General features: G+C 38.2%; 1 protein-coding gene across 7 annotated transcripts in view; it reads left to right on the forward strand.

Moving 5' to 3' along the window:
• RFC1 (replication factor C1) overlaps positions 1–14,735 on the forward strand; it is a 56,638-nt gene that overhangs the window by 7,428 nt on the left and 34,475 nt on the right. For 5 of the 7 annotated variants that reach the window (XR_016100551.1, XM_088948939.1, XM_088948941.1 and 2 more), the window contains exons 6-12: positions 4,715–4,790; positions 4,872–4,933; positions 5,033–5,184; positions 8,450–8,613; positions 8,727–8,915; positions 9,033–9,154; positions 9,280–9,487. Coding sequence is in view for 6 of the 7 variants with exons in the window: in XM_088948939.1 (XP_088805065.1) it covers positions 4,715–4,790; positions 4,872–4,933; positions 5,033–5,184; positions 8,450–8,613; positions 8,727–8,915; positions 9,033–9,154; positions 9,280–9,487 (973 nt within the window). In the remaining variant the exon portion in view is untranslated. The remainder of the gene's footprint in view (positions 1–4,714; positions 4,791–4,871; positions 4,934–5,032; positions 5,185–8,449; positions 8,614–8,726; positions 8,916–9,032; positions 9,155–9,279; positions 9,488–14,735) is intronic. The other 2 variants (XM_088948943.1, XM_088948942.1) reach the window with 1 other exon arrangement.

The raw sequence follows: 14,735 nt of genomic DNA on the forward strand, positions 1-14,735 counted from the left end.
TATGTTTTGATTGTTAACGTGAGAACAATTTTATTGAATTGCAGAAAAGAGTAGATGGTATATACAAAACTGATTGTGCCAAACACCACACAAATTGCATTGGGCAGCCAATCTCCCTACCGAACCTATCCCCTTTCTTTGATTACACGTCTTGTTATGATTCACTATCAGTGGATCCCCAATACAATTTATCCCTGATAATCCCATGTCTGGTTAGTGCATCCGCCATGCCATTTGGTGATCTTTGTTTCTATGTGAAAGTAGCTATCATCTCCCTTGCTAGATGTCTCACTTTTCTCCAAGTGTGCCTACAGCACCATGACCCTAGTTCTATTTTCTTTTTCCTTTTCTTTTTGTAAGCAACTAAGTTATTTCATTTAATATGTACAGAAGTATGTACTAGACTACTAGTCTTTCATACAACCCAAATATAGGCTAGAGCAACCGACCAGGCCCGTATTTTATGTAAAGCTCCTATTCACCCCTTGTGTGCTTAAGGCATTAAACATACCATTTATCAACCTCTCAACCCACTGTGATGCACCTCTATGTTTCTTGTCAGCCATCTGATTTCCTTAATATTTTTGATAATAAATAAAAAAGAAAATTTATTAAGAGAAAAGAGGAGTACAAGAGAGGTGACAAGATATCACCCACAAGTGAGCAAAAGAAAAAAACCAACAACCCTCCCTCTCCTATGCAAACTATCCAAATCCCAAACAAGTAGATCAATCCCACACCAAATACATTAAAAACCTCAAAAGAAGAAACCACTAGCCCAAGATCAACCCATTTTCAAACCCTATCTACTCTAGTAACTCTACATGCCACCAAAAGTTCAACAGAACCCCCAACAACAATAACAGATTAAACAGATTTTCCTGGATCTTGGACGCACTCATCTCTACTTATCTTGTTGAATTTCTTTGTTTTCTTCACTTTCTCAATAATCCTGATCTCAAACAATCCCATCTCTATTAATCCTTTCTAGTTCCAATGCTGCATTCTTTTCAAAGAACTGATATTTCTACCAACTCAGCATTCCCTTCAGGTCCATTTCCTTCTTCTTCAACTGCTCTCAAACTCTCTTGAATCTCTCAATATTCCTTTCATTATTGCAAACTGCCACAAAATGTGATATATTCTTTTCTTTATCCTTCAAAGGCACGAGGCATCATAGGCCTACCAAATTTTTCTTTCAGCTCCTTAATTCCTGACAGCTTCCTCTCCTCCTATAAAGAATAAACCCAGAACTCTGCTGACCTCCATATCAGTATTTACCACTGTTTCCAAATCAGTTGTGCCTTCAACTTCATGAGTTTCATTGATGACCACATCTTCCTCCAAAGACTCACTCAAGTTATTGTCACTCATTTCAGTTTCAGTGTTTCCACCTCCAGCTTCTTTTTCTTCACCTTCTGATAATGGTTTTGTTCTGGATTTTTTTTTTTTTTTATGCTTATATGTCTTCACCCTCCTTGCATCTACAAAACCCAATATCCAAACCCTCCTCCATTGTGACACCCCCACCATCCTTCATTGCTCCTTTCCCATCTTTTCCTGCCATCTCCTTCAAAGTTTAAACACCAAAACTTCCTTCACTTGATCTCCATAAAACCTTATCCATTCCTCCTTCTCAGTACCTTCCTGTAACTTTTCCGTAGAGATGAGAGTTTCAGACTCCAACACATCTGTGCCAACTAATGATTCCTTTACGGTGTGCTTGTACCTGAACACACTTGTAATCATTCCTCCAACCCAAGGTTTGGAGCGGCGAACTTATCTTCCTTATTTTTCTGTAAGCATCCTTCATCCTTTGGAGTTTGGAATGTAATCATCCTCAAAAATTGAAGGGTATTTTGCCAATTCCAAACATTTTCCCTTCTCTTTTCCATCTCGAACAAATCTTTTTCTGAACTGCTTGTTAAAATTCAAATATTTTTCCTTTCTCAAAGCCCCACTCTAGATCATCACTTAGCCTTTCTAAGAATTTCACTTGCTCGCTTCTTCTGAGTAGTAGAACCCTTACTTTTTCTTGCTGAGACACGGATCTCTACATCACTTTTCCTTCCAATAACTACAGGGTTATCTTCCTTGGAATAGCTAAACTGCAACTTGAGAAGGCTGCTGTGAACCGGAAAGCTAAAACAATTCCCACTAATTAAGACAGGAAGGGACGATGATACATCTTATGTAGCATCTGCTAACTCTCCATTCCCACACATGTGACTATTTAAGTAACCACGTGCCTCCTGGTTTAAACTGGCCAATTGTGATCTAGAATTTGGTTTACTTGAATTGCATCACACTTTCCACTCTACCTAATTCACATGCCTGATAACTCGACTCTTCCTGAAACAGCCCTGTCCCCACATGTGCCCGGCTTTTCGCTATCACATTTATCACCCAAATCCCCTACACGGGCTACACGGCTACACCCATCAGTCTCTTTAACTCTTTTTTCTTGCCTAGCATGTTAAAACTCTTCAAGGTGAAAGGCTTTCCATCTACTCCAGTAGACTGCCTCTATGCATAGCACTTGCTCCAATATTTTTCTTCATTTCTCAAAATCGCATTATTTTTAGAAAACTGGAGCACAATTCTTTCCCTCTTCAGGTTATCCAATTCCAAACTTGACAAACTGTTGGCAATTTGAATTAATCAATCCTTTCAGGCCACATAGACCATCTTCAACCTGTTTGTGTTCCAGCCTGTGACCTCTCCATAGTGCAGCTTTGACCAGTGATTTAAAAGAGGCGAGGCACATTGGCATGTCCCTTTTGAAAATTTGTGCATTTTTTCTATTTACCTTTTATGTCAAGCTGCTGGGCCGGGGACTCTGCCCGGACCTCCGACCAAACCCCTTGAGGCAAGCAAACAAATCCATATCAGAATCTTAAATTTTTAATTCCTATAAAAAATTTATTATTCTATTTGTCTTTTAAGAATATCTTTTATAGTTTTCTTAGAATGAATGAATGAGCAACATTGGCAAATAGGGGGTTTTTGGAGGAGCTTCCATCAAAGTTTACTTTAAATCTTAAGTTTATTGGAGGAACCCAATTTTCCTGAATCACAGTCTTCAAGGATGAAGAATTTGCTACTACAACCGATTCCTTATAATATCATCAAAGGAGTCCTTGAACAAATCCAAAGTCTTTAACCAGTGTGCAGCCTTGAAAGTAATGTTGTCAATTAAATCTTTCCAGGATTTGGCATGCTCTTGGAAGGTTCTATTGTTCCTTTCCTCCCAAAACCCAAACTATTGCTGCTCTTGTAGCTCTCTGCTCTCCACATTACTGTTGCCCTTTTCTTCTGTTGTCTCAAAAATTTTGCATAAAAAAAACATGCAACGCAAGAAGGGGCCAGGGGGTGTCCACCTGCAACCAATGAGAGAAGAAAACCATTTCCAAATACGAGAAGCAAACGAATAGGAATGCCATCACTATCAAGGCAAAGGCAACGGACATTAGGAGAGAGACACCAACTTGGATTCCTTTTCTGCAACAAATCACAAGTGTTAATCTTATTGGGATGTTGCTTTGACCCAATTGGCCAGTTTCACAGCAGTATTCTTAATTGAAACTTCTTTTGTATGGGCCTCCTTCCTAAAGATTCTTGTGTTTCTTTCTTCCCAAATTAACCGAAGGATGATAACTCTGGTGCACCTCCATAGCATCTTCCCCCCTTTCTTTAGAGGGAGAAAGCTATGATCAAAAAGACTCTTTGAATTATTTAAGGCAACCCTGTCACCTACTAGAAATTCACAGCAGTATATGGAAACTATTTAGTAATTTTTATTCTTTTGCAATTTGGAACATTAGTTGTTTCTTTGTTAACAAAGGAAAGAATTTATTAAAAGAAAAATGAAGATACAAAGCTAGGTGATAGGATATTAGGATGTCATCAAATAGAAAATGGTAGAATAGTATAATCGCTACATGGCACCCCTGCAAATCCATTGCAAAGATCCTCATATGTAAACTAAAATGCCTACCAATAAAATCCTAACAACAAACCAAAAGAAGCTGTCTTCCAAAATTACAGACTGTAACAATTGATAAATAAACGCCTCTAAATCATTGTACCCGAATCTAGGGTTAGCTGAAGGGGTGTTGCAGGTCTGCCATTCACCTATGACATCTTCTGTACAGATGGTGATGTAAGTAGTACTGCGAGAGAAAAGCAATCAGCCCTGCTCTTGTATCAAGTTAACAGGTTGTGTAGATTGATTTCTGAAAGTCAATAGTGTGGGAATAAAAGAAGAGAGAAATTTGAAAAGGGAGATGTGAATATAAGTCTTGGTTCCTACACCCCAACCATTTGTTATTTATATGTGAAGAGTACAATTACAAGAATGCTCCTGATTAGATTCTCAACCGTAAGATTAACTACAATGACAATAATATCCTCACCAATTGTAGAACCAACTTAACAGAAACCATTATCGAAACTTGGGATTCATCTTTCACAAAATAACATAAACCAATTTAACTAAGGTGGTGAAATTTGGATGATGTAGTTTATACATTAAAGATTGACATTATTGTGCCATGTTGTGTAATACTCTCTTCATATTCTCCATATATATATAAATGTGCCAACAGTTGGGTGAAATCTTTACTTGACTACTGCTTGTATCTCTCTAACATTTCTTAAAATGGTTTTGTAAACTATATTCAAATTTAATATCGGCCTTTGGCTGCAATGACAGTTTGGAAAGGGAAGAAGCAGAAGACTTAATTAAGCGGCATGGTGGGCGTGTTACTGGATCTGTCAGCAAAAAAACGGTAAATTTATACTTATATCTTAATTTTTTCTTTAGTCTAACTTAATTATATCTATGTATGACTGAAATCTTATATTCACAGAATTATCTTCTTGCTGATGAAGATATTGGTGGGCGGAAATCCACAAAAGCTAAAGAGCTGGGGTTTGTGACTTGAGATTTCCTCAACTGGTCTTTTTTTTTTTTTTTTTCTCTTTTCTACTTGTCATCTTGTTTTTTATGAACTCCTGGAATTTTGTGTAGTACTGCCTTTTTAACCGAGGATGGATTGTTTGACTTGATCCGTGCATCAAAACCTGCAAAACCACCTGTGCGAGAGGAACCAAAGAAGAAAACTGCAGATAAGGCTGTGAAATCACTGCCAAAGAGAAGTCCTAAGAAAGTAGAAAGAAAGGGTATTGAGAAGTTGTTTTCATTTTATATTAAAATTTCATTATTTGTATAGATTACTTGTCTGTGGAACTCTGAAAATTTTTTGTGGTGTAAACTCTGATTGAGGAGATACCTTGTCTTTCTGAGATCTTGGTATATGTTTTCATGTTTCCTTCAGTATCGGATCTGGAGAAGGGATTTCTGGCTATGGACATCATATAGCAATGTAGCATATTTAACTTCTGAGTTACTCCATTTTTTGGTTGAGGCATAAAACAATTACATATTAGGAAAAGTAAAATGGAAAACTGAGGGTACAATGCTGCTTGGCGATAATTTATCAAAAGAAAAAAAACCGCTTGGCAATTAAGCGAGGCAAGCCTCCAAGGGTGCCTTGTTGCCAAGGCATCGCCTTGACAACTATGGATGTGGGACTGATGTTCTGATACGAAATTGATGTAGGATTTGACAACTCTAATACCAGTAGATGTAGAACAATGTTTTGAAATGCAGATGTGTGATGTGAGGTGTTCCACTGCCTAGAGGTGTGAGGCGTAGTTCAGAATGCAAGAGGCATAAACCTCTCAAGAACAAGCCTCCTTGAGAGGAGGAGGAAGAAGGAAAAAAAAAAGAAGAGGAAGGAGGATTTCATTTGTTTTTTGTTGTTTCCTTTTTATGACTGGTATCTTGTTTCTTGTTTCCTTTTTTTTCTTTCCTTTCTTTTTTGCATGAGGCACATGGGGCATATGCCTTAGAGGCATCAGTGCCTTTGGCATGTGCCTCAAGGCATTTTAGGGGCACCTCTTTGGAGGCGTGCCTCAAGGCATTTTAGGGGCACCTCTTTGGAGGCGTGCCTCAAGGCATTTTATGGGAGAGAGTGGCTTCAGGAGAGGTGTGCCTTCCTTTCATTTCATCAGAAGAGCATCTATTAGATTTTCTGACTAAGGGAGTTCTGAAAGTAAAGCTTCAACAAATTATGTAAGTAAGCTGACCATGATTGACATCTATGCTCAGCTTAAGGGGGAGTGTAGTGAGAATGGGACGAATGGGCCTTAGTGTTTTTATCTCTTTTAAGTTATGTTTTAAGTTTATGTTCTTTCTGCTTTGGGCCTTAGTTATGGGCCTCTTTTGTTTTGTTTTATTATTTCTTTAGTGCTGGCCGCCCCATTAAGGGCATCCAGGGAGTTGTACTCGGTTTAAAATTAAGAGAATAAAAGACATCTTGGGGGGGCTGGAGATAAAGGATCGGACTCTTCTCTTCTCTCTTCCCTTCTCTTCTTCTTCCACAAACTTCTGCTGAAATCTTTCTTTCTTCTTTTTCTATATTTTCTGAATTATTGCAGGTGTGTTTCACAACTATAGTAAAATGTGAGTTTACCAAAATAGTAGTTATGGGAATTACTGTAAAGAGTACGTCTGAAAGTTTCCATAAATAGTAATTTTGAAATAACAAAAAGTTCTAAAAAGCAGAACAATATTCTTATTTCTTAAGAGACCAACTAGAAAATAGATGGAAAAACTGAAACAATACCAATATCCTATCATCCAAAAAATTTGAAATTGGTGTAGGAATTGAAAAACTGATTTAATTCTCCATGATTTCTTTCCTTGCTTTCGTTATCTGTCTGCATCATTGATGTTTGTCCAAAGTCTGACATGGTAAGATGAGAAAACGTGGACTTGTGGAGAGACGTCTATGGAAAATTATATACTGTTAGAATAATTCTTTTTTTTTTTTTTTTCGAATTCTAAGCTTCTAACATTATATGCCTTTGTTGCTAAGTGATGATGTTAGATATTACAAATGGTTTTGTCTTGTAGATTAGCGTTCATTTGTGTCAAATAAGCTAGTAGAAAGAGAGGAAGTGTTGTGTAGAAGTGCCCTCAGAAATTGGAGTGTGGGGTGGTGGACTCAGATTTGTGTCTGACATGACACATTGTCCATTTAGGAAAGTCTATGCAACATGCTCATCTCATGTAGCACAAACTATAAGAACTCAAATAAGCTCCATTCCTTCATTGCTCCATGTTTTTGCACTTGACACACATATGGAGACTATTGGAGTGGTCAATTCAATCCTACTATAACTAGGATGAATTGCAGAATTGCCAGTTTGCTACTATGGTATGAAAACTCAGTAGCTCTGAATTACTTGATTAATCAGTCTGAAATTTTAAAAACAACTAAACTATGGCTAGACAAACTCTAATGCCAGAGGCCCCACAGACGATATGTAAATGACCAAATCCCTATTGTCTAAAATTACATAAATATATAACTGACCTGGTTGACCAGGGTTCAAATCTTGGAAACGGCCTCTTTGTACAAGGGTAAGGTTGTCTACATCTGTCCCTCCCCAGACCCTGCATTGCCGGGTACCTTGTGCACTGGGTCTATATCAACGAGCTTTACGAAATCAGCATTTATTGTTTTACCTAGCCAGCCCTTTTCTCTTTCAATTGAGGTAAAAGGACAAAACCGCCATTATGTGGCATTAAGTGACAATATTTATATAATATCAAGAATTTACATATATGTATATATATGATGTATGTATTTGTCTGTTTCCATTTGTTTGCATCAGATATTCCTGTTTTAGAACTAGATCTAAACAAGATTGTAAACTTGGGTAAGGGAGTCCAAAATAATGAGACTCTAGTTGAACACATTATGAAGATTAGCATGGACCACATGCAGAGAAAATATAGAGATTACTTATAAAAAAAGAAAATATAAAGATTCTGCCATGTCTGATTAAATGGAGGGTTGCCATGTTATGAAGGGAAAAACGGAGAAAAGTGAAAAAAGAAAAATAGAAAAAAGTGAAAAAGGTAGAAATAGAAATGCAAGAAACTCACATGAGTATCAATGTGTCAGTGAAGTGGGAGATATGTCTCCTTGTTTTAATACTCTAGATGGATATGAGTGGGGGCCCAATGATGTTATATAACGGGTAACTGTGAATTAGTCTATTCTTTTCACCAAAATAATTATGGGCACATTGGGGGGGGGGGGAGGGTGTTGACTAGTATATGCACATATACATATCTCTATGTTTGAGTCTGTAGGCATGCGAGATGGCCAGATACTGATATCTTCATAATTGTTAACATTATAAAGTTCCACACCTTTTAAAAGTTGCATATGTTTTTCCCCCTGTTATTCTTTAGGTATTGGTGATCTTGGTCTAAATTTCTTTGACATGGAAATCCTAACATTTATTTTTTGCTTAATTTCTTTTGTACTTTATGATATTCCTTCTGACCTTGTTCTACTGGTTTCTATAGAAGATCAAGGAGGCAGTGCTTTGGCAAGAAAGGTTGGTCCAACCAATTCTGCTTCAGGTGTTTCTCTAGCTAAGCAGAATGGCCAAACTGTTGGACATTCACTGACATGGACAGAGAAGTATAGGCCAAAGCTTCCAAATGATATTATCGGCAATCAGTCACTTGTATGTGAGCTAGTTCCTTGTCTTTTCTTTGAACCAGTCCAGTTGCTGGGTTTATGTATCTGTATTTGGAGCAACACATATGAAGTAAGATTGTCATGCAAATCTATGTATAGGTTAAGCAGCTTCATGACTGGTTGGCCAATTGGAATGAACAATTCCTTCACACTGCGAAAAAAGGGAAAGGGAAGAAGCAGAATGATGGTGGAGCTAAGAAGGCTGTACTAATAAGTGGAACACCTGGAATAGGGAAGACTACGTCAGCAAAGGTTGTCAGCCAGATGCTGGGGTTCCAAGCAATTGAGGTCTTCAATTCTCGACTACTTTTCCATTTCAAGAGTGCAAATGTTTATCCAAGTAGTGTTTGAATGTTAAATACATATGCTTGCTTCCCCATTTTAAGCTATATTTTAATTGTCTAGGTTAATGCTAGTGATAATCGTGGAAAGGCTGATGCCAAAATTTTCAAAGGAATTGGTGGAAGCACGGCTAATTCCGTAAAGGAACTTGTTAGTAATGAAGCTCTGAGTGCTAATTTGGATCGGTTAGTGTTACTTGCTTAGGATTTCCCACAGCAAAAATATCCTTTTATTTTATTCTTTTTTGCACTTTCAGGAAGAAGACATGTCTCCTAATTTTTTACATATTTCTTGTTAATTGGAGTTGCAGGTCAAAGCATTCTAAAACTGTGCTAATTATGGATGAGGTTGATGGTATGTCCGCTGGAGATAGAGGTGGTGTGGCTGATCTTATCGCTAGCATCAAGATATCCAAGATTCCTATCATCTGTATCTGTAATGATCGCTACAGTCAGAAACTAAAAAGCCTTGTCAACTATTGTTTGGTCCTCACTTTCCGGAAACCGACAAAACAACAGGTTTTGCATTTCTGCTATTTAAATTTCTTGTTTATTTTCTTTTTTTTCTGGTAAACTCCTTTTTATTTACTCAAATATCATGTTTGAGTGTATCTTCACCTTATGTACTCATGATTTCCATTCTCTCTTCTGCATCTCATTGTTGCATGCTTACTGCAAGTTGCTGCTTTTCAGTCCCTTCAGTTAGGTTTAGAAGGATGAGATTTGTACGAGGCTGATGAGTTGCTCCAATAGGATAGGGGGATGCCACTCCATGCTCACTAAAAACTCATTTTCTTGATTATTGATTCTTGTGCAAGTATGGAGAAAACGTCTGTTGAAGTTTCTTGTGCATGTGAGGTTGAAACTCACCTAAATATTGCTTAGTCACTATGTTGCACAGATATGGCTACTTGTCAAAGCCATTGAAGGGGAAGGAGAAGAGAAAGGATGAGGATTTAAAAGGTGTTACCAAAAGTACCAGAGGCAGAGGCTGTGGTTGTATGGAATGCTGATGTTTCTGTTCTAAGCCTCTGAGTCTGCCAAACCATTGGTCCCTGTGGTGGGCAGGAAGAGAGTGAAGTTTGCCTATTGCTAAGGCTGTTTGTATTTGTAGATTATAACTATTCACCTCTTTGGATACTTGGGAGCTTTTTTTTTTCCTTCCTTTTTTCAGTTCTGCAATAAAAGTCTAATATCTGTCGATTATCAATTAATGTGGAATGCTAACATTGAATCTGTAGGAAAGTGTGGGCCCCACATTAGTGTACTTGTGTGACAGCCTGAATTGTACTTAGATTTAATTAAGTCATTGATTAGGATCAGCTTTCCTAGTAGGATTGGTTTTAATCCTATTCTATCTTATCTAGGATTAGTTTTTAATTATCTTATCTTGCCATGTAAGCATTAAAGTTATAACTAGGAAACTATGTATATAAGTTCAAAGGGTGGGGCGGCTGTTTTAACACAACCAACCACTCTCTTCTCCTAAAACCCTTCCACGAGTTCTTCTTCTCCATCTCTCTTCTTCTCTTTTCTTCTCTTCTCTTTTAATTTTCTTTTATTTACTATTCAAATCTGTAGTCTTGTACGACTACTTGGTATCAGAGCTTGGATTAGGGAGTCTAGTGTGAGTTTGATCCAGCCGATCACATGGGAGTTTCCTAGGGCTGGAAGAATAGAGAAAGCTCTCTTCGGCTGATTCTTGGAGGTTATCTACAGCAATGGTCCAAAGATTGGATTGTGTCCTTGATAACTAGGAAGAATCAGAGGAAAAGAAAAGGATCAAGATCAACCCTTAATCAGTACTGGAGGTGGCGATCAGAATTTCAAAGGATTTCTGTTTGATCAGTACTAGAGGTTGTAGTCAGAATTTCAGAAGATTTCTGGTTCAAGATCAGAGCGTTTCAGAATTTTCTGGTAAGTTTTTCAATCTTTCTTAAGATCGGGAGTAAGAATACCTTGATAAGAGGTACGAAAAAAACTCCAGAAGATTTCTGTAGTTCTTGTTAGGGTTTAAGAGAAAACCCTCGAGTTTCAGGGTTGTTATTGCTTCAGGACTTGTCTCCCTCGACTTCTTTGCTCTCTGGAAGAGTTGTTTCAGCAGGGTTGTTACAACAGAACTGTTATTTCTTGCCTATTAGTCTCAATAGGCCGACTGTAACAGATTTATTTATTTTTTATTACTGCTATTACCTGCTGCAAACCCAGTAGGCCGACTGGTACAATAATTAGGAAGTCTTTTTACTGATTATTAATGGAGTTTAAAAGCCAAGGGGAGGGTGTTTTTGGGACTGGTTCAATTAGCATGTTTAAAAACACCTTCCAGATTACAACTGTAAAGTTTGATGGTTCAAACTACTTAGAGTGGTCCCAATCAGCCATGATGACCATTGGGGGGAGAGGAAAGCTGAACTACTTGTTGGGGGATGTGAAGGAACCAACTAAGGAGGATCCCACTTATGCTAGGTGGATTCGGGAAAATTAGTAGGTGATGACATGGCTGTGCAACTCCATGCAGCCACACATCAACCGAAATTACTTATGGGCAAAAACAACTAAAGAAATATGGGATGTTGTGAAAGATACCTACTCTCAGCCCCTTAATGTTGCTAGGGCTTATGAGCTGAAATTGGAAGTTAGAAATCTCAGACAAGGAGAGAAATAGGTCTCGATTTATTTTTCAACCCTAAAATCTCTGTGGCATGAAATTGACCATCTTGAGACTATAGAATGGGAAAGTCAAAGAGATGCACAGACACAGAAGACAAGTTGAAACTAACAGAGTATTTGAGTTCCTAGTTGGTCTAAATTCTGAGTATAATATTATAAGACAATAGCTGTTAACAAGAGGGGGTGTGATTCTGTTTCAAGCCTATTCCCTAGTGCACAATGAGGAGACTAGGAGAAAGGTTATGTTGTAGCAACAACCTTTCGAATCTGCCCTGGCAGCAGTTAAACCCAAGTCTAGGGGAGATAAGGAAAAGGATATGAAGAAAGAGACTAAGAAAGACCTAGTGTGTGAACATTGCAAGAAACCTAAACACACTAAAGACACTTGTTGGAAGTTATATCCACATCTGGTTCCAGCAAAACTTAGAAACAAAAAGGGGAATGCTAATATGGCTGTTAACATTGATAGTGCAGCCTCAACAACCTCAAGAGGCACTCTTCTAAACACCCTAGCTGCTGTCCGAGTTGCTCTGACACAATTGGAAAGTGAAGTTAGTAACTCAATCTCATCTTCCTCAGCCACCATCAGCTCCTTCAACCTCATCCTTTGCTCAATCAGGTAATCGGGCCTCAACTTATCATGCTTCAGCTCCAGGTAATACAGAACATTCTTGGATAATAGATTCAGGAGCATCTGATCATATGACTGGCTTGCCATCACTTTTCTCTACCTATCATTTATCTTCTGGTAAAGACGAATGTCCATTACTGATGGATCCCTTGTTCCTATTTCTGGCAAAAGAGACATCCAGTTGTTTGATGCCATTTCTTTATCCTCTGTCTTGCATGTTCCTAAGCTTAATACTAACTTGCTCTCAGTTAGTAGCATTACAAAAAAACAGAATTGTTCAGTAACTTTTTTTCCGGATCGATGTGTTTTTCAGGATTTGGAGACGAGGAAGGTGATTGGGACTGGCCGTGAGACAAATGGAATCTACCTACTTGGAGGAAGTGCTCATCAGGAAGATAGTGAAACTAAGAAATCCTTTGTTTCTTAGTCTGTTGATCAGGTGATGCTTTGGCATAATAGGCTGGGTCATTTATCCTTTCAGGCCTTGAAGAGTTTGTTTCTTAGTTTATTTGAATATATTTAGATGTCTAGTTTGAAGTGTGAAAGTTGTGAGTTTGCAAAACATTGTAGGACAACTTATTCATTAAGTAATAGCAGAAGCAATATTCCTTTTGAAATTGTGCATACTGATGTTTGGGGACCCTATCATACTTTAGCCATGGGAGGGTACAGATATTTCCTGTTATTTGTCGATGATTATACTCGGTTTTCTTGGGTTTATCTTATGCGTTTTTTAGATGAGGTTCTTGCATTAACCCAGATCTTTCATCAAATGATTTTAACCCAATTTGGGGTTAAAATTAAAAATTTTAGATTCGGTAATGCAAAAGATTATTTTGCAAACCCATTAGCCTCCCACATACACCACGACAAAATGGGGTTGCTGAAAGAAAGAATAGACACATATTAGAGGTAGCTAGAGGCATTATGTTTACCTCAAGTGTGCCTATACGTTTTTGGGGGGATGCTGTTCTTACAACAGTTTATCTCATCAATCGGATTCCCTCACGGGTTCTTGATATGAAACCTCCATTTACCCTTTTATACCTTGATAAAGAATTGTTTACCATTCCACTCAAAACCTTTGGGTGCATTTGCTTCATTCAAATCCTTGGCCCCCATCACTCCAAACTTGATCCTAAGGCCTCCAAATGTATTTTTCTCGGTTATGCCCAAACTCAAAAGGGATATTGTTGTTATGAACCCACTTTTGGAAAAGGATTTGTTTCAATGAATGTCACCTTCTTTGAGGATAAACCTTATTATCCAAGGGTTTCTCCTCAGGGGAAGAATAGTGAGGCTAGGAGCAGCTCATCAGAAGTTCCTTTACCAATCCTATTAAGTGAAGAAGGGTGTAATGGGGAAGGTTGTCAAAGGTGCAGGGATGTGAGAGTCTATCACAAACGATGGAGATAGGTTGATTTCAGACATCAGTAGTGCATGCCAGTCATGGTCTCCTCTGCAGATCTAGATCCCGGTACTACAGTAGCCCTAGTTCCTTAAATGCAGATCCAAATCCAGGTACCACAAATACTACAGATGAGAGACATCCCAACATGGAGCCTTCACCTTCATTAGATGATCTTGATCTTCCCATAGTAGTTCGTAAGGGCAAGCGTCGTTGTACCACATCCACAACTCACAACATTTCTCAATTCTTGTCCTATGATCATTTGTCTCCCTCCTATAAGTTTTTTCTTGCATCCATTGCTGATATTCCCATTCCCAGAACAATATAGGAAGCATTGGAAGTACCAGAATGGAAAAATGCAATAAAAGCAGAAATTGATGCCCTCATCAGAAACAATACATGGAAGATAGTTGATCAACCTAAAGGTAAGAAACCGGTTGGATGTAGATGGGTATTCATTGTGAAACATACTGCTGATGGTTTTGTTGAAAGGTATAAGGCCTGGTTAGTTGCAAAAGGATTTACTTAGACATATGGTATTGACTACTTAGAAACTTTTGCACCAGTAACAAAAATGACCACTATCAGAGTCCTATTATCTCTTGTTGTTAGTTACTCTTGGCCGTTGTATCAGATGGATGTGAAGTTTACATGCAGTTGCCTCATGGATTTTATGGTATGGAGATAGAAAAAAAGGTTTTCCGGTTGAACAAAGCTTTATATGGACTAAAACAGTTCCCAGAGCTTGGTTTGACAGATTCAGACGAGCCCTTGATAGGTTCGGATATGTGCAGGCCCAGTTAGACCACACCTTGTTTATTAAGAGAGTGGATACTTCTTGGGCATTGAGGTAGCTAGATCCAAGCATAAGATTTTTGTCTCTCAACGAAAGTATGTCCTTGAACTGCTAGAAGAAACAGGAAAGTTGAGAGTTAAGCCTGCTAAAACACCTATTGAACAAAACCACAGGATTAGTGTAGAGGGTGGAGAGCCTCTTGAAGATAAAGCTATGTTCCAACGGGTAGTTGGAAAACTTCTCTATCTTTGCCTCACAC

The sequence above is a fragment of the Nelumbo lutea genome, chromosome 6, assembly GCF_056320005.1.
Source record: "Nelumbo lutea isolate HS-2025 chromosome 6, American lotus-T2T, whole genome shotgun sequence".
In the NCBI taxonomy this organism is placed as follows: domain Eukaryota; kingdom Viridiplantae; phylum Streptophyta; class Magnoliopsida; order Proteales; family Nelumbonaceae; genus Nelumbo; species Nelumbo lutea.